This window comes from Notothenia rossii (assembly GCF_949606895.1).
Source record: "Notothenia rossii genome assembly, chromosome: 6".
Classification (NCBI taxonomy): Eukaryota; Metazoa; Chordata; class Actinopteri; order Perciformes; family Nototheniidae; genus Notothenia; species Notothenia rossii.
The window spans coordinates 72,770,091-72,787,640 of record NC_136909.1 but is presented as its reverse complement, the minus strand read 5'-3'; the positions used below and the strand labels follow the sequence as shown (position 1 = coordinate 72,787,640).

General features: G+C 42.1%; 2 protein-coding genes across 2 annotated transcripts; both read right to left on the bottom strand.

Annotated features, from left to right (window-relative positions):
• Positions 1-1,273: 1,273 nt before the first annotated feature.
• gdf10a (growth differentiation factor 10a) lies at positions 1,274-6,865 on the bottom strand. The gene is made up of 3 exons (XM_079691071.1): positions 6,301-6,865; positions 3,865-5,006; positions 1,274-3,755 (listed from the first exon to the last, which is right to left on the bottom strand). The coding sequence occupies exons 1-3, from the start codon at positions 6,554-6,556 to the stop codon at positions 3,564-3,566; spliced, it is 1,590 nt and encodes a 529-aa protein (XP_079547197.1). The 5' UTR covers positions 6,557-6,865; the 3' UTR covers positions 1,274-3,563.
• Positions 6,866-10,243: 3,378 nt separating this feature from the next.
• Positions 10,244-13,177, bottom strand: LOC307043538 (uncharacterized protein). The gene is made up of 3 exons (XM_079688041.1): positions 12,047-13,177; positions 11,652-11,934; positions 10,244-11,551 (listed from the first exon to the last, which is right to left on the bottom strand). The coding sequence occupies exons 1-3, from the start codon at positions 12,418-12,420 to the stop codon at positions 10,898-10,900; spliced, it is 1,311 nt and encodes a 436-aa protein (XP_079544167.1). The 5' UTR covers positions 12,421-13,177; the 3' UTR covers positions 10,244-10,897.
• Between the last annotated feature and the right edge of the window lie 4,373 nt (positions 13,178-17,550).

Sequence of the window (17,550 nt, the reverse complement as noted above, 5' to 3'; positions counted from 1 at the left end):
CTATCTCCCTGTAGATTAGTACATTTAAAGAATATCTATCAGATGTGTTTACAATGTGGTTGAATTTTCCTGAAGGATACCTATGTCATTCATAGAAAGAAAGATTAGTGTATGAACCAATTGTAGGGAATTCACATATTTTGTTCTTGCTCTGCTCTCATGCACGACTTGACAAGACTGTCATTCAAAATGCAATGCCTGCATGCCATTTTAGAAGTTTCACAAACATCAGTGCAAAGAATACATGGCTGTTTTCCAGGCTTATCTTTCATCTACAGACCTGGATGGAATCCACGTAAGCCTTTGAATTTCTTATTTTCTGTTTCTCCACCCACAGCGAGTGGCCTCGGCCCCATTCAGTACAGGCTGCAGACAGATGGACATAAATAGCCGTCTCTGTTGCAGGTAAATGAGGCGGCAAGAAGTTCATGGGAAAGTCAAGCCTCAGACCTTTTCAGTCACTCTGTAATGGGATGTAAACCTTCCAACACTGTTATTATCTACTTTATTTGAGAACAATTTATAGAGTTTATCCTCCAGTTTCTTCAAACCACAAACCATTTTGCTGTTTTTTTTTTCTTAGAATGATACTTACTCAAAACACGAAAGCAACACCCTGCAAAAATGTGTCATTTGAGACCAAACACACCAAAACATGCTATAGTCTTAGACTGATCTTAGACAAATGATTTGCTTCCAGAATGAAAATGGATTTCTTGGCTTAGTAAAAGTTCTGAATGTTTTCAAGAAACTAAAAGCATTTATTTGTTTCACTTTCTAAAGGAAACAACTGATATTCAAATGAAATACCCAGCGGCCCACATGATTAAATGGGTGATTAAGAAGCACAGTGTCACTCTATTAAAGTTATGTCTGTAATGAACAGCACTATTAGTTTTCTGAGCTCAGAAACCATGTGAGGAAAGAGCCATTTCAGCCCAGACACAGAAAATCCTTTGTTGTCTAATAATGGCGGAATAGCTCTGCTTTAATTGAACAGTCATCAAGTGGAAACACAAATATTGTTCTTGGTTCCCCCACTTGCCTCGTTTGGTTTTGGCTTTTGGGCATATTGGGCTCTGAACGTGAGCCTAGACTACTGTGGTTTTCTCGGCTGGATTGAACATTGTGAGCACTCTCCTGTGACTGTGATTGTGGTTGACATGAGGTTCACTTTGTAAAAGCAGACTGTGGCTCTGGACCGTAAGAGGGATCAGTCTGGAAATCAGGAAAAAAATCTATATACTATATGCCGATTATAAATGGGCCAGCCTATTCTAAAACATTTATTAATGCAAACATGATTTATAATAAGCATCATCATCATCATCATCATCATCATCATCATCATCATCATACAGCTGAACATTTCCACTTGTTCGAAATGGAGAAAACTGAATTGTGTATTAAGTCATTCGACATGTATCTCCCCTTATCAGTAACATGATGCTACACAAAAAAACACAATTTTTACCAAGCTAATAGGATAATATAAGATTTGTATTTTATACTTATTGGTTTACTATATAAAGTATTCACCTTGTATTAAAGTTGTCATGTTGTTTCTGGTAGAACATTAAATAAAACATATTTAAGTCCAACTGAAAAAAGGTCCCTAAAGTGATCTAAACTCATTACAAATGATTGTTAATGAACTTTTTTCTTTATCATGGAAACCCACCAAATCATAGATGTCTGGCATGCTGCTTGGTGATTTAGTTAGTTAATCCAAATGTTGAGTCATTGCCATATTTGTAGTGATCTGTTTTCAGAACAATAACGGGGTGTTCTGGTGTCACAAAAGCCACAATAAAAAGCCTTTGATTCTTTGCTGTAAGAACGTAAAAGCCAACAACATACAAATAGGATGATTACTTTTTATAGTCTAATGGACAAAGCAGTACAGACATGAGGGATGGCACAATTTGTTAGGCGATGATGACAGGGGTCTCAATTTCAAGCCAACACATTTATAGCATTATTCTCAACTGCAATAAACAGTTTAAAGGTTTTAATCTTTTGTTCCATTCCCCCAAAGCGTCCCCCTTAATGTCTCTGTCTTTGAGATGAAATGACAGTCCAGTCTTGAACTTCAGAGCATTCTGTTGCTGCAGCAGATGTGGTACTCCGTGCCAACTTTTTCCGCCTCACGACAGAACAACCGCAGCGTAATGAGTTAATAATCAAAAGGCTTCCTCTGTCATTTCTCTGTCAGTTTGACACCCTGTTTAGGCACCACGTGGGCCACCTTCTTCCTCTTATGAAGAAAAGTGACAAGCAGTTGAGTAAAGTGGTTGAGATCATTTGTCTGTAAGCATCTGTTCTTAAAAGGGCTTTTGAGATGAACATCCTGCACTTGGAATATTCAGCTTTTCATTGGAGGGGTAGAAAAGGGGAAGTGCCCATGGTTTTGAAGTTCAAGTGGCTGACGTCCTAATAGGTGCGTGCCTGCCTCCTCCATCAACCATTAATCCACGGCAGCTGCATCGGGTACGTTATTTCCCGGACGACAGACGCCTGAGCCTTTGGCATGGGGTAATAATGGGTTCAAGGGGCTTTGCAGGAACCTTCCTGTTTTTGTACAAAGTTATTTTGAACAGTGGTGCCCTTTTTAGGTTTGTTTTGACAAAAAAGTCCCTCCCCCCCCCAAGAATCAAAAATTATACACAGTAATGACCAAAAATAACACAAAGTGTTTGAAACAACAATATTCCAGCAAGAGATTAAATTACATTTTATTCTAATGTATAGAAGGCTACCTTTTCATAATTTAAAAAATACACATGTACAAAACACCATATTCTCTAAAAATATAGTAATACATAACCTAGGAACCATGACAAATTATTCTTAACCAAGTTTCACATTCAAAATAGAAAAATATTTCTGGTTTCATTATAACATTCTTGAAGTGTTATGAGGGGGTTGGTGGGTGTAAATGAATTCCAGATGCCCTCTAAGATCCATTGGATATTTCCTTTTTAAGATATGCCGAGCAAGAATGTACTATAACCCTACATTTTTGCCAAAAATAAACGCTGCACGCAGTACTTACAAAAATAAGAAAGATCTTATATAATTACTGTCTTTTGTATGTGACGGTGTAAGCTGCCTGATGATACATCAATAAAGTATTTTATTTATAGCCCTTGTGTCCAAAGAAAACATGAACACAAACTCACTGTGAGCTGTTTGAAAAGCAAGTACATTCTGAGATAAAAGGAAAATGCTCCTGTCCATGAAATCCTCACTATTATGTCAAACATAGAATCAACTCAATGGGCGTCTGTGGAGCCCTGACTTTACATGTGTGACTTTGTTCCTCTCGCTAAGGCAGACGCCAGACAATATGTCTCTTCAAGTCTGCTGCCGCAGGACAGAGGAGATGGAAGTGATTTCTCTACAGCCTATATGTTCCTTGAGGAATAACCACGGCCAAAGTGACTTTGTTTCTCAAGAAACCACTTAACAACAGAGGTATGGTTCTGTCTCCATGTATCCTGTTTTCTGTTTCTCTCCACATCCACCCTGTTTTGTCCTCTGCCCCCATTGACCTCCCCTTCCTATCTGCAGGAGCAGGACTGGACGGACATATTTGGGTAAACCTTTAGTACTGGGTTCCTGGATTCATCCTGGTAGAGCACAGCCAGTGGACTCATCTTCTCTGGGACACAGCAGGGCTCAGGAACTCCGGGGATGATCCCCACCGCACGCACTATGCTCTGGATGGTGGCATGGTTAGACGGCCTCGCCACCTGGAAGAAAAAAACAGAAGAAGAAAAGAGAATAGCTTTAGTTTCTTAATTTAAGGTGTTAATGCTGTTTTGGAAACAAATGAGAGTTACTTGATGTCTGTGATCCTACCTTGGACATCGGGAACCCACATGTTCCAGCGCAGTAGTAGGCATCAAAGGCTTTGGGTTCTATGACCCACTCGCTCCAGCCAATGTCTGCAAAATCCACCCTGAGGTTCCTCCTGGAGCAGCCTCTTTGCTGGGTGTCTCCCCACTGCCTCCTCCGGGCCTTACGCATCGTTTGTTCATCAAAACTCAGAACAGGTGACTCAGAGTGAGTGCTTCCTTTGTGCTTTTTTCCATCCTTTCCTTCATGTCTCCGCTCATGCTTCCGCTCATCACTGGTAGTAGGATTGCGACTGTCTTTGAGTTTTTGCTCGGTAGAGTGATCAGGTTTGAGCTCCTGTTGGGGTTTTTCTTCTTCTTTCAGAACCTGAGGTTCTTCATTGACATGAAGCCCTTTACCTTGCTCCACTCTTTCTCCCTCCTGGCTCGTTCTCTTATTTTCTTGATTTCCTGATTTAGGTTTGAGTGCCAGGTACCAAGTGCTCTTCCAGAGGTCATCCTTTCTGTACCCATCAGGTCTAAAGTCAACCTGAGGCAGCTCATTGTTCAGTATGGGGTCAAAGGTCGCAGTTGCTTCCCTTCTCTCACGTCCTTTTGGCCCTGGTGAAGAGTTAGGTCCATTAGAAGTGAGTGAAGGCTCTCCTCCCTCACCAAACGGGTCATACCTCTGAAGGCTTGTAGCCACGCTGTTGGGCTCTGCCAAGGCTTGGTCATTAGCATACAGCAGCAGGTAGGGCAGGCTGCCACCAGACAGCGCCCCCTCTGGTTTTCTCAGGTGCTGTTGCCCCAACTCCACTGACACCAGGAGATGACCCTTGTCCCGTGCCTCCTTTATGACCTGGGTCACATCTTTCATCTGCCACACCCCTCTCCTGTGGGGGTGGAAGGTCACATTGCCTAGGAGTGACCCCATTGACCCAGATCTGACCTCTGACCCAGAGGAGACGGAGCGAAGTAACAGGCTGATGGACGGAGAAGGGTGGATGGCTGATGAACGACAGGATGGGCTTTTGAAGCGTTTACAGAACCAGGGTTTTTGATGAGGGAGCCGATCGAGGAGGAAGTGGAATGTGGCAGAGAGGATAACCTCTGAGTCCTGGAGGGTTGTAAGATTTAGTCGGTACACCGTCCCGCGGTCAGAGGAGTCTGCAAAGACAATCAATCAGTCAGTGGCAGGTAGTCAAGCGAATCAAAACTTTTATCCAAAGAATGAGATTTGTAAAATCTAAATATAATCTTAAAGATATCCCACTGGTAAACAGTATCCAGCAGGGAACTTTATTTGATAACTATCTGAACTGTTATTAAAGAAAGATAAATTACTAAGGACAAAACCATTTTGTATCAAACTGCACTTAAAGCACTCTTGCTCAGGTTTAAAAGTTAAACACCTTTCCTTGTTCTGTGTTACATGACTGCTGTGTGGCTGTTAAACGGTTGCACGCTTTGGTAGGATTTCCGAAGGTGCCCTTAAGAGGAACCAGGCTCTGGGGATCTGGCTGGCAGGGGTGGAGGAGGGTGAGCAGAGAGCTAAATATTCATGATGAACATTAACTTCAACAGCAGAGTTATTGTTCATTGTATAAGAGTTCAGCGGAAGTATGGACTGACTCAAGAGATATACATTACCTCGGATTCAGCCTGCATATGGAAATGCTTACCTCAGTTTCTCTTAAAGCTCACCCTTAAGCCCAATACAGCCAGCGCTCTCTGCCCAGACACCAAGACATAATCAACTGTTTTAACAGATCTTACATTGTTGTGAAAACTCTCTTACATCTCTCCTTGTATTACACCCAGCCTCTGCAGTAAAAATACACACGTGTTATCATATGCCATCTGAGAACCATGAGGGATATAAATGTCTATGAGTTGTGTTTATAAAAACAGCATCAGACAGAGAGGACCGACTGTGCTCTAAGCCCCTTGACTCCATGACGTGGAGTCACACATGTCCTGTAGCCACAACAGGAGCATGGAGAAGCCACGACAATGAACCTATGCAGCGCGTAACTGCCGCTGAGGTTTCACTGTGTGAAGCCGGGCATTGCTGGCAGGGAATTGCATGCATTCTTGCACTTATTGCGCGTCTGTCTGCGGTAATTGATCAGACTCCACAGCAGAAGGGGGCACAGCTGCTGCCACAAACAGTGTGCCCACAGCATCCCAAAATCATTTAAATGCATTCTCAGACTGTTCCAAAAACAATCCTACCTATTTAGAGCGTCTGCAAAAACCATCTAGCTGAGCGGTTGCACTTTAATAACCATCCATGGAGAGGATCAGGGGAGCTTTATGACTATTTATTTTTCCTTTTGCGTAGGATTACAGGTGCACTAAGGGCTTAAACGTGTTTTCTTAAATGTTTCATAATTAAATCAAAAACAGAATTTGAGCAATTTCGCTTATTTAATGCAGGTAAATCTATTTCTTAACACACCTTGGCTTGCTCTGAAACTCCTGACAGTATTTCCCTCTTTGAGTCGGTTTTCCCTGTTGTATTTCTCGTACAGTTTGGACATGTGGTGGGAGACCATGTCCTGATCCGGGTCATCTGAGAACATGTCCAACGAGGGCTGGAGGAAGCTACTGTCCTGTGTGCGCCCTCTCATGATCTTAACTGACGCAGCACCATGCAGGAAACAGTTTAAAATCAACACGAACAGGTGCGAGAATTTCATTCTCAGAGCTGCCATTGAAGTGCTGAAATGAATACAAAATCCAAGAGGTGCAGACAAATGTCCAAGATGATCAAAGGTGGACTTTAACACGCAAACACAATCCAGAAACAAAGGCTATGCGTAAATGTTCCAGCTCTTCTCGGCACTTTTCCGCTTCGTGCTCGGCGAGCCGTCTCACTCCTCCTTGTCAGGCTGTGAGAGACGTGGATGCTGAATGGGTTAGTCCGGGCAACAGTTGGAGCTGCTACTTTTACGCTTACGTTTGTGTTACCACCAGAGGCTTGAGGGGGTTATACTCCAGCGGTGAGAGGTGCTGACGTATTATCCTGTCAGCCAACTAGGTCTCTGCAGCGCGCACAGCCAGAAGTGGAGGTCATGATGCTGCCCCCCCTCCCCTCCCCTCTCTGATGATGATGATGATGATGTTGATGATGTCTTCCTTATGTTGTTTTGCATCGTTTGAGTAATAACATTGATCCAGTGGCTTTGGCACAGTGTATCAGAACAGTACTCATTGTGTGACAAAGCCACTGTTGTAACTCAATAAACATTTTTTTGTGGGCACAGTAATTCCACCTCACAATTTCCAGCTCACCACATTATTTCCAGTAACTGATTTTGACATGCTCTCAGTCACACATAATTAACATAGAAACACCTACAATAATAGTCTGACCAACCACCCAGGGGCTATTGTTAGTGATCCCCATTTTGTACATTGTACTGTGTGTATACGTGTGTGCGTGTGAGATAGAGACAGTTTCCTAGTGAAATTCTGTGATAGACGAGACTCTTCCGTGGGACTTTGTGATTTTAATCATAGCTAACAGAACATGCCCTCTGTTAGAATTACCGCTTCAAACTGCAAACATTTTTTCTTCCTGTGGTGTGCATGTATTTTTGTGTGTGCACATACAAGTTGTTTCCAGTGTGTGTCTCTGGTGTCTGGAGCTCTGCACCAACAATGCTTGTTTTGTGGAAGTGGTGGTCTCCAGCAGAGAGGCTGTAACTAGCTGGGCCTCTCGGGTCACTTTCTGCCACCACACACACACACACACACACACACACACACACACACACACACACACACACACACACACACACACACACACACACACACACACACACACACACACACACACACACACACACATCTACCCGCAAGCACACATACAAAGCTACATAGTAGTTTTCTGGCCCCCAAGGGCCCCACAGGATACTCCTTTTCACTAAGTTCCACACCAGCGACAGGTCTTAAATCTGGACTATTCTGGAGAGAGTGTGTGTGCATGTGTTTTGTGTGTGCGTGTGTGTGGGTGTGTGTGATATCCGAGGAGAATTATGAAGTAGTTTGCAGAAGTGGCATGCTCTTTGGTTTCGTCACGGCACAAAAACACATTAATGTTTTGCCTTTTCCCATACCCTGTTGAGTCATCCTTGAAAAACAAGATATGATTAATTATTGTGGTTAATTGTTTGAATGCATACAATATTGTTTTCCCCTTTGTCAAAACACTGAGAATTTAGATCGGCATTTGAGAATGACCACTCTAAAAGAAAACCCCTGACTGCACAAACTGATATTCAAAGATATACTGCTGTTTATTTGGAAGTAATAACATTTGAAAACCAAACAGTAATTTCCCAACAGTGAGCTGTCATTCTCTGTTATTTACAACCCATTAAAAAGTCATTAAGACAACATGGGAGTATCTTATTGCGGTTCTCTGAAGAAGCACGTGGTAAAAAAAACAAGTAGGCCCTATATGCATATTAAACAAAAAGAGTAGCTCAAGTTATTTTATATCATTCAAATGCAAGAGTTTAAACTGGAAAAACGTAGCATTATGAACGGAAATAATGCTACGTTTTGTGTAAGCAGGGATAGAGGGAGGGACAATTTAAGTAATATATGAAACCAGGACATTAGGATCATAATACGTTACGACAACATGAAATTGCTTTGACCTTTAACCCTGAATATGTAGGCCAGTGTGAGATTAATGTGGGGCATTATCTACATAATGCTCTTCACTCCATCGCGACTGCGAGGAAAGCAGCTTCACTGTGACTAGATCAAATAAGATAAAAAGACAGCAGGACAGACAAACCACTTTAGATTCATCTTAAAAAATCTCAAACTGGGGGATAATTTAAGGCTACGGTTACACATGTCGCTTCAGAACAACTAATATTTCAGTGTGAGGCACGGGTGTATTAAGTGACAGGTTTAAATTGACAAAAATTGGATTTTGCCCATGTAGCTACTGGATCTTCTAAGCCACACAAGGAAGTAGTCAGCCTCACACTGAGATCTGACTCCCACACATTTTGATTTTGATTCAATCACACGCATGTTGACACTTTCAGGCCAAGTGTGGCCATGCAGCAGTGTGATCACTAGAACCAGAAATCCCATTAAAAGGTTGAGTCAAACTGCAGTCACCATGATACAAAGCATGCACCAGTGCACCATGGAGCTCAAGGAGACATGAAACAGAAATTACCAGCTGGATGCAATGTGGATTGTTGCATAACTTGTGATGATCTCTGCAGCAGCACTGCGATATGACTACTCAGGCTGTGGTACAGCGGTGTGTTTTAGTTTGTCCACCATGGAGGTCCCCTCGCAGAGCCATCCAAAGCAAACAAGACTTGTGTTCTGCTCTCTGTGGGGGTGTGGAGAAGTGTGAGGAATTAACACGCGTGTGTGTGTGTGTATGTGTGTGTGTGTATGTGTGTGTGTGTGTGTGTGTGTGTGTGTGTGTGTGTGTGTGTGTGTGTGTGTGTGGGGGTGTGTGTGTGTGTGTGTGTGTGTGTGTGTGTGTGTGTGTGTGTGTGTGTGTGTGTGTGTGTGTGTGTGTGTGTGTGTGTGTGTGTGTGTGTGTGTGTGTGGTGAAAGGACTGATGGTTGGTTCTGGAAATGCTCCTAGTTTAACACCTTTGCACGATATTGGTTGAGACTTTCTGGTTCCAGAGCTCAGCGGGGGGGTCTGATAGATGTTTGTGTGTGGGCACCGGGGAATTGATATGGATCAGCTTTTGGCCAGTCCTCTTCTAGTGACTGATATTGTCATGGTTTGTCCAAAAAGAACAGTGCTTTGCACTTACGGGGGACGGACTAACTGGCAGTGTCTTTTGCTCATAAAAAATAAAGAGGGGGGTAGTTTAAGTCAAATGTTCTCATGTTGTGTGTCCTCCAGGATGTTTAAAGCTTCTATAAGTGACTTGTCTTTGTAACTCTGGAATATTTTATGGGTAGACAAAACAACAGGTCAAACTCTAACTTACCAAAGGTCACTCAGGATTGCAGGGACTCAAGCAGAAAGCACCAGTGTCTTTTTTGAAATTGCTTAAGACTTGAAGATTCCAAGCAGATAAAATATACAGGCAAAAACTGCAGCCATAATTCATTCTATACTGCATGATTTTTTTTAAACGGTGAGTTCCCCCTAATTGTTGAACAAACTTTATGGGAAATATTAATTTATAGCTCAGATAAAAAAGAGAAACAGCAAGATCTTTCCAGATAGCATCCTAATTTCCGGAGAGAATCTTCTGTGTTGAGTTGTACCACAAAGTGACCACAAAATTAACCATCAAATATAACCACAAAAATCCATAGTACTGGACCTCAAGTATGTGCATGGCTAGATACCACTCTGGGTGAATAATCTTTTGGAGATGAACCAATGCTTTACAGTTTTTCTCAATCGCTAAACCCACTTTTTAGAATCTAAATTCATTTCTTCAAAACAAGAGCATAGCCATCTAAACAGAAACACACTTGCCATAACTCTGAATATCTTTTGCAAAATGCACTTACATGACCAAAACTGAAAATACTGGTCACAAAAAAGAATAAGTCGATCGAAACAGAACAAATTGTCCTCTAATGAGACAAATGTGTTTTCATAACTGAAACTCCGGTCACCATAATAACCCATTCTACCATAACAATATACATTTCTTGCAAAGTGCTCTAAGGCACTCAAAACTAAAAATACCCCTTCCAAAACCAGATACCTTCTCCAAAAACAAACATTTGTCAGCTCATGAGAAGACTATTTGAACAGTCATTACTAAGTGGCACACTAAATACTGACTACAATCATCAATACACAAACCTCAAGCTATCGATATTGGAAACTGAACGGAAAACTGACAAGTTGGGAGAAACAAACTTACATATAGGAAAAACAGAGTCTTACTGTAACTATGCCATTGTTTTTATTGTCTCATTTTCAGAAGAGCACCGTAACAGAAACAAAAGACGAATAGCAATACACTGGAAAAAAATAACATGGGTAAATGATGTAAATCAGCAGTAAAGCAGAGAATGAGATCTATATAACTTTACTGATCTGCTCTTTGGCGTCTGTCTGGCCACATAGCCTCATCTACGTCACAGCGTATGTCTTCCCTTGCAAGGCAGCGTGGGAAATATCTCCTTGCGTGTCGACACCACCCTTGACAGGATTCCGCAGAGATGTCCCGACAGCCAGCATTCATTGCGTCCAAAAGGGGCATTCTGTCATGAGGATGATGGTCATAAACCTTCCATCTCCAGGCAGAGAAGAACTCCTCAATGGGGTTTAGAAATGGGGAGTATGGAGGGAGGAACTCCATGGCCATGTGTGGATGAGCCTCAAACCATGCCCTCACGTCACGAGAGTGGTGGAATGCCACATTGTCCCATATGACCACGTGAACCGACCTCACTTGATCCCTCTCTTCTGGTGGCACAAGTCCGTCATACAGGACATCCAGGAAGGCAAGGACACGTTGCGTGTTATATGCTCCCATTAAAGGGATGTGAGCAAGGACGCCTTGTGTCGAGATAGCCGCACACAAAGTTATGTTTCCTCCCCTTTGGCCTGGAACAAAGACTGTCGCTCTTTGCCCAATAAGGTTCCTCCCACGTCTCCTCACTTTGGAGAGGTTGAAGCCTGCTTCATCCACATATACAAAAACATGTGGTAATGCATTGCCTTCCAGCTCCATCATTCGCTAAAGAAAATGAAACAAACAGAGGACCGTTTTACATTACTGTAAGCAGTCAGACATACTAAAAATATAGGCAAGCCATCAGTGTGATTGAGGTCCTTACCTGTACATACCGGTGCCTTAAATCCTTCACACGGTCAGAGTTGCGTTCAAAAGGAACCTTATAGATCTGTTTCATTCTGAGGTGTTGCCTCTTTAACACCCGGTCAATGGTTGCAACACTTATAGACTGAATGTTACTGAAGACATCCTGGTCTGCAATTATTCTGGCCTGAATCTCCCTTAAGCGGATTTCATTGTTGGCCACAACCATATCAACAATGGCAGACTCTTGTTCTGGAGTAAAGGCCTTTCGTCTGCCACCAGAGCGGGGTGCTCTTTCAGTTCTATCAATAAATATTTGAGAATGTTATGTACTGTAATATAAAAACAGTGATCGAAACCTACATCAAAATAGAAATGCATGAAGTGCTGTAAAAAAGGGTTACAGTAGCTTACCTATTTTCGTGCCTGAAGATCCTAATAATGGATGCCACTGTTGATCTCGGTATATTGGGCTGAACCCTTTGGCCAGCCTCACTGAGGGACATGCCATGGTTTATGACGTGGTCCACAATAGTTGCACGGGTGTTGTCCGAAACTACTGTTCGCATTGGTCCCCTTTCAACTCTTCCACCACGCATACGTACAGCCCTCCCTCTTCCTCTCTGAACATGAGGGTTCCCTCTTCCTCTCTGAACATCAGCTCTCCCTCTTCCTCTCTGAACATCAGCTCTCCCTCTTCCTCTCTGAACATCAGCCCTCCCTCTTCCTCGCTGAACAACAGGGTTCCTTCTTCCTCTCAGAGCTCCTCTACCTACTCGATCAGCCATTTTGTTTACACAAACATCTTACTGAAGTGAGGGAGGTCTTTTATAGGATTCTCACTAATTACAATTACTATAGGAAATTCATTGATGTCAGCTGTGAGCAATTCATTTACATGGAAGTGAAGTACTCAATTCACCCCAATACAAAAAAAAACATTTCTCAATGTGCAAAAAGGAAAAGACCACAATTACTGACTGTAAAAATGTTGTATCAGCTATAGCTAATCCTCCCCATATGAACATCTCAAAGAGCTATGCAAGTCATATCAACACTATTATAGCTTTACCGGCACCATTTAAAAAAATATTTTAAGTACAGTCATGCAAATTCTATCATGTAAATGTTTTCAATGTAACATCATTACTGTAAGGTATACAGTACATTCCATGGAGTTACCTTTTTCAATGGGGTGATTGACTGATAACAAGTGTTAATATTTTGCACATCAAGTGTCAATTAGTGTAGCTATGGTCTAAGTTTATGACGAAGTGTTATCCACTGTGAGAAGATTATTTGTTGTTTTGTAGACATGAGTTACACAACAGATTTTTGATCTTTGTGTAGAGAATTGTAACTTCAGTTAGAGAATTGTGTGATCTGTTTTGCAAAACACTGCTTAGCATCTGCATTTTGTGTGATATCAATGAGAAATGGTATACTGTTGTAGAGAAATGGTTTTCTGTTTCGATGGCTGTGCTGTTGGTTTGATGAAAGGAATTTTGATTCTAAATAGTGGGTTTAGCGATTGAGAAAAACTGTAATGCTTGTTTGTGGCAAAGATTGCCCTGCTTTCAGACAGATACCAAGGAGATAGACAAGGAGACACAGGTTGGACAGTTATTAAGATCAGGAATCCCACCATGTCAACGTCATCCACTCCGCCTGGTAGGTAGGTGTGTGAGTCTGAGAAAGAGCAGGAGCGCGTTTTTTGTGTGTGTGTGTGTGTGTGTGTGTGTGTGTGTGTGTGTGTGTGTGTGTGTGTGTGTGTGTGTGTGTGTGTGTGTGTGTGTGTGTGTGTGTGTGTGTGTGTGTGTGTGTGTGTGTGTGTGACTATGGAGACCATAGTTGTGCTAGGGGGTGTAACTCTTTGACCCATTCACATGGTTAATAAAACATTCATAGAAGCAGAGGAATGTTATGGTTTTTGTGTGAGTGTGCATGCATGTGCAGGCAAACATGCATGTGTGTGAGTGAGAGAGGGAGAATGTGAGTGTGTGTCCTTCTGTCTGTGATGTTGGGCCTCCTGCACTGACCCCACGGAGTGCACCATTCTGTCCGCAAACAAAGGGCCGGCTGTTCCCCCCCACTTCAACCGTGGACTGCTCCAACACCGCCGACCGCTTGCCGCCGAGCTAACCAAATATTTCCCTTCCTGTACTGAATTTGTCTCAATAAATAGATTTGTGTTTTGGGGTTTTCTTTCTCCTCTGGATCTTTGCCTTTGATAGACGACTCCTGAACACACAGGTTGCCGCGTAATCTCCGAAAAATACTCCTTGTTTTTAGACCCAAGTTAAAAACCAGAAGAAAGATCCTGACTTTTCACAATTTTCACCTCATGTGACTTTGTGACTTTTTTCGATGGAAAAAACATCTCTCCGTGCATCAAGAGTATTATTTCATGCTTAATTGACATCTGACGGATTCATTTTAGTTCACTCCTGTCTTCACAGCCTGTGGCGAGGTACAGAGAGACACATTGTGCTTAAGATCTCTCTGACTGACTGAGTATTTTCTCTGAGCGTGGCTCAAACCACTTGACAGGATGGCTGATCGGTGATTAAGGAAAATAAAGTGTGTGTGTGTGTGTGTGTGTCGCAGGATTGATGTCCTTTCCCAGGTCTGACATAAAGCCTTTATTCTGTGTCTCTCCGTCTCTCAATGACCATGTTATTCACCGGCAGAAAAATCAACGTCCTACCTCCCCTAATAGCTAATAGCTTATTATTTCTTGTGGTCCACATTCATCCGTTGAAGCTCCTGCCCCCATGAAACCATGTTCTAATACCTTAAGACCTGTCAGGCATTGCTTCATCCATTCATACAACACTGTCTCCATTTGGACTCATTTTACAGACAGTACCATGCAAGCAGCTCTGTGCTCAGAAACACTGAAGTGAGTGTGCAGTGTTTGCTGGGAATGCAGAATATTCTAGAGAGAGTGTGATTTGAGCTGAGACTGGTGGTGTTGTGTTTACTCTGACGCCCATGATATTCATTACAGGCTGCGCTGTGTGCTGCTACTTCCTGAACACGTCCCATAGGCCCGTGACCTTCACCTCCACAGGCTGCCCTTAAACCCCATTGGGCTGGAGCCTGGATGGAGGAAATTGCACGGGGAGATTGATTGGCTAAATCCTTTAATTATTCTGATTTCACAATGGGGCCCGAGTGAATGTGCCTTTGGTAGTTGACCGTGTCAAACAAAGATGGGAATGTTTGGCCTTCTTGACAGACCGCACTCTTTAAAAAAAGGTTTCTTTACTTAATTTAAAGTGAAATTTAAGGTTTTGTTTGAAGTATGGGAATTGCCACAGGTTTCATAATGTTGACAGAAAACAGAGACATAACACATGGGAATGAGCCCAGTGTTTTTACTGTAAAGCAAATCAAAGAGCAATTATCTGTCACATCCTCCTCCCTTCACATTTCTTGTGTTTTTTACCTTGAGTTCTGTGATGGGAAGAATGGACTGAGTGTATTTCTTCAGTGGGATGTGATCTTTTTGCGCACGCATGCATGGCTGTTTTAACAGAATGTGATATGCCCACACACATTCAGTAAAATATCATGCTGAGATTTACATGGGGTTTGTTTCTGTTGGGCTGATTTTCACCCAATGACCTCAAGGTTCCTCAGAAAAAAAGAGCCTGTTATACCAGAACTCCAGCTTTCTAAAGAAAGCAGATATGTAATATGTGTTGGGAATATGATGGCAGGGTCTTTTCATAGCTTGATGGATCTGTCAGATTGACCCTTGCTCTAATTTGCTTCTGTCTCCATCATTTAGCGAGGGGTTGTGTGATATTTCCCAATAAATGTACCCTCCTCGCAGAGTAATAACTGCAATATCTATTTCCCATTAGTGGGGGTCCGGGCCTCCTGTTGCTCTCAGGGCTGTAATTGGACGTGACCATTGCTCGGGATGATGTCATGTTCGGGGATTTCAGGAGAAGTAAAGCCCGGTAGTGGTAAGTGACTGATTGCTAAGTTATGAAAGTAAAGACCTAAATAATCTTGTTATATTTTCAAGTCACGTTGAATCACTTTGATATATCATGATTCTGGCAGTCGTTGACACACGAGTATACATTTCATCCGTTGGGTCTAATAAGATCAATTGTCTCTAGTGGTGTTACAGGCAGTCATCCAACAGAATAAAAAAACAGTTTGAGAGACTTACAGCTATGTGCAGCACATTGTCAGCCGTAGGAAGCCTGCTGTAAGTTCAAGGCCAGCGCAGCGGTGGCCAATCTCACAGGAACGCAGATTCAATTAATGTCAGCTAAGGCTCTTTGTTGATAACTTCCTGGTTTTAAACAAAGTCAACCTTCAAACTACACTGCGTTATTGATTTCATTCTGGCACCAGACTAAAAGTCAGGGGGAAACTTGCTTTTTAATTAACACAGGAAACTACGGACCACCACATATTAGGGAGAATGTCAAAAATATTTAATAAAAAAGTTTCATAGGCAGAGATGTGGTGCTGTTAAATCTAATTAATCAATATTGCACAATAAAAGAATGGGAAGATAAAGAAAGAAGAGATATGTAAATTATAAACTGTTGGTTTAATCTGGCGGTACATTAAATGAGTGATAAAAGTAATGTCTGCCTTACAGCTGGCTAGGGAAGATTAATTAATGATATGCCATTAAAATCTGTATTTTGTTTATAACCCTAGAACTATTTTCTTTAGTGCTGTGGATGATGTAACGCTTCTTTGGTTAGAGGCCTCACTTACTCTTACTGTTTCAGTATATTGGCACTGGGATAAACTTGGCAATTGTACAGTCTTATTAATAGTCAATAAAATGGGCTCGACTTGACTTAGGAGAACATGACTCAAGGCTATACATTTTTAATTTGTCTTCACTTGTTTTCTTGTCTACACTGTAGTTTCCTTATTCCTTACAGTGATCATCAGCTTTATGTCTTTAGTTATCTTTCACTACATCTGGCCTAATAATCACTTCAGTTTATTCTCATTTTAAAAACTGGAAACCTACAGCAATTCCCCTATAATAGAGTGTGTGTTTGGTAATGCGTGCATTTCTGTGTGTTTGTGTTCATACGAAAACATAAATGTCAATGATAGATTGCCTCTGGATGAAGCTCAAGTTCTGGTTTGTGAACAGGAAATGCTAAAAGGGTTATGATAACTGATACGTCTGCTGGTGTGACTGCTACTGAGTTGTAGAGCGCCTCAACATGTAGTGCAGCAGATTGTGTAGAATCAGACATTGGCTGCTCATGTTTTGGACGTGGTTAAACAGTGGCAAATTTCGCATAACCTTATATTTACTGCTTAACGGAGCCTCCATCACTTCATGATTGATGGTCCCAGTCCACCTTATCAGAGCCTTAGCATGTAAAATCTAAATATTATTTATGAATGGTTTTGGATGTTGCAGACACAAGCTGTTAACATTCAGTCTCCATGTAAACTGAAACCTCAGTCCTGGTTCAGAGTCTTTCTGATTCACAAGGCATTTTCTTCTGAAATGAATGGACTTCCCCTCCTGACACGGTGGGAGCAGCAGGGGAGTGGTGTCAGATGTTACATCGCATGCGTGTATTAGTGTTGGGGTGTGTGTTAGCAATGCACTCGTGACTGCTCCTAAGGCCATCGCCATGGACCATGAGGTCTTCACATTATGTCTGTTGTTTAACCTTTCATACCATTACAACAATCCTCTCATTCAACTAAAAATAATAAAAGAAAGTAGCAGTCCATAGACCTTGAGGCCCTACTATGACATTTGTTATGCCTGAGATGCCTGAACACACACTCCGCCTCCTGTTCCCCTCTATCTGATGCACCTCAGACATGAGGTAGACACAGATGAGAGATTTGAATGGGAGACATCTGAGTTCATGCTTGGCAACTAAATGGGTCTGGAGGAAGAA

What these genes read in the sequence shown, in the direction of transcription:
- gdf10a (XM_079691071.1), bottom strand. Translation starts at nt 6,556, where the DNA reads ATGGCAGCTCTGAGAATGAAATTCTCGCACCTGTTCGTGTTGATTTTA. An exon ending in GAGTTTCAGAGCAAGCCAAG is followed by an intron (nt 5,007 to 6,300) that starts GTGTGTTAAGAA and finishes TTGTCTTTGCAG; the next exon opens with ACTCCTCTGACCGCGGGACG. An exon ending in GTGGGTTCCCGATGTCCAAG is followed by an intron (nt 3,756 to 3,864) that starts GTAGGATCACAG and finishes TTTTTCTTCCAG; the next exon opens with GTGGCGAGGCCGTCTAACCA.
- LOC307043538 (XM_079688041.1), bottom strand. Translation starts at nt 12,420, where the DNA reads ATGGCTGATCGAGTAGGTAGAGGAGCTCTGAGAGGAAGAAGGAACCCT. An exon ending in ATCTTCAGGCACGAAAATAG is followed by an intron (nt 11,935 to 12,046) that starts GTAAGCTACTGT and finishes ATTTATTGATAG; the next exon opens with AACTGAAAGAGCACCCCGCT. An exon ending in TAAGGCACCGGTATGTACAG is followed by an intron (nt 11,552 to 11,651) that starts GTAAGGACCTCA and finishes CATTTTCTTTAG; the next exon opens with CGAATGATGGAGCTGGAAGG.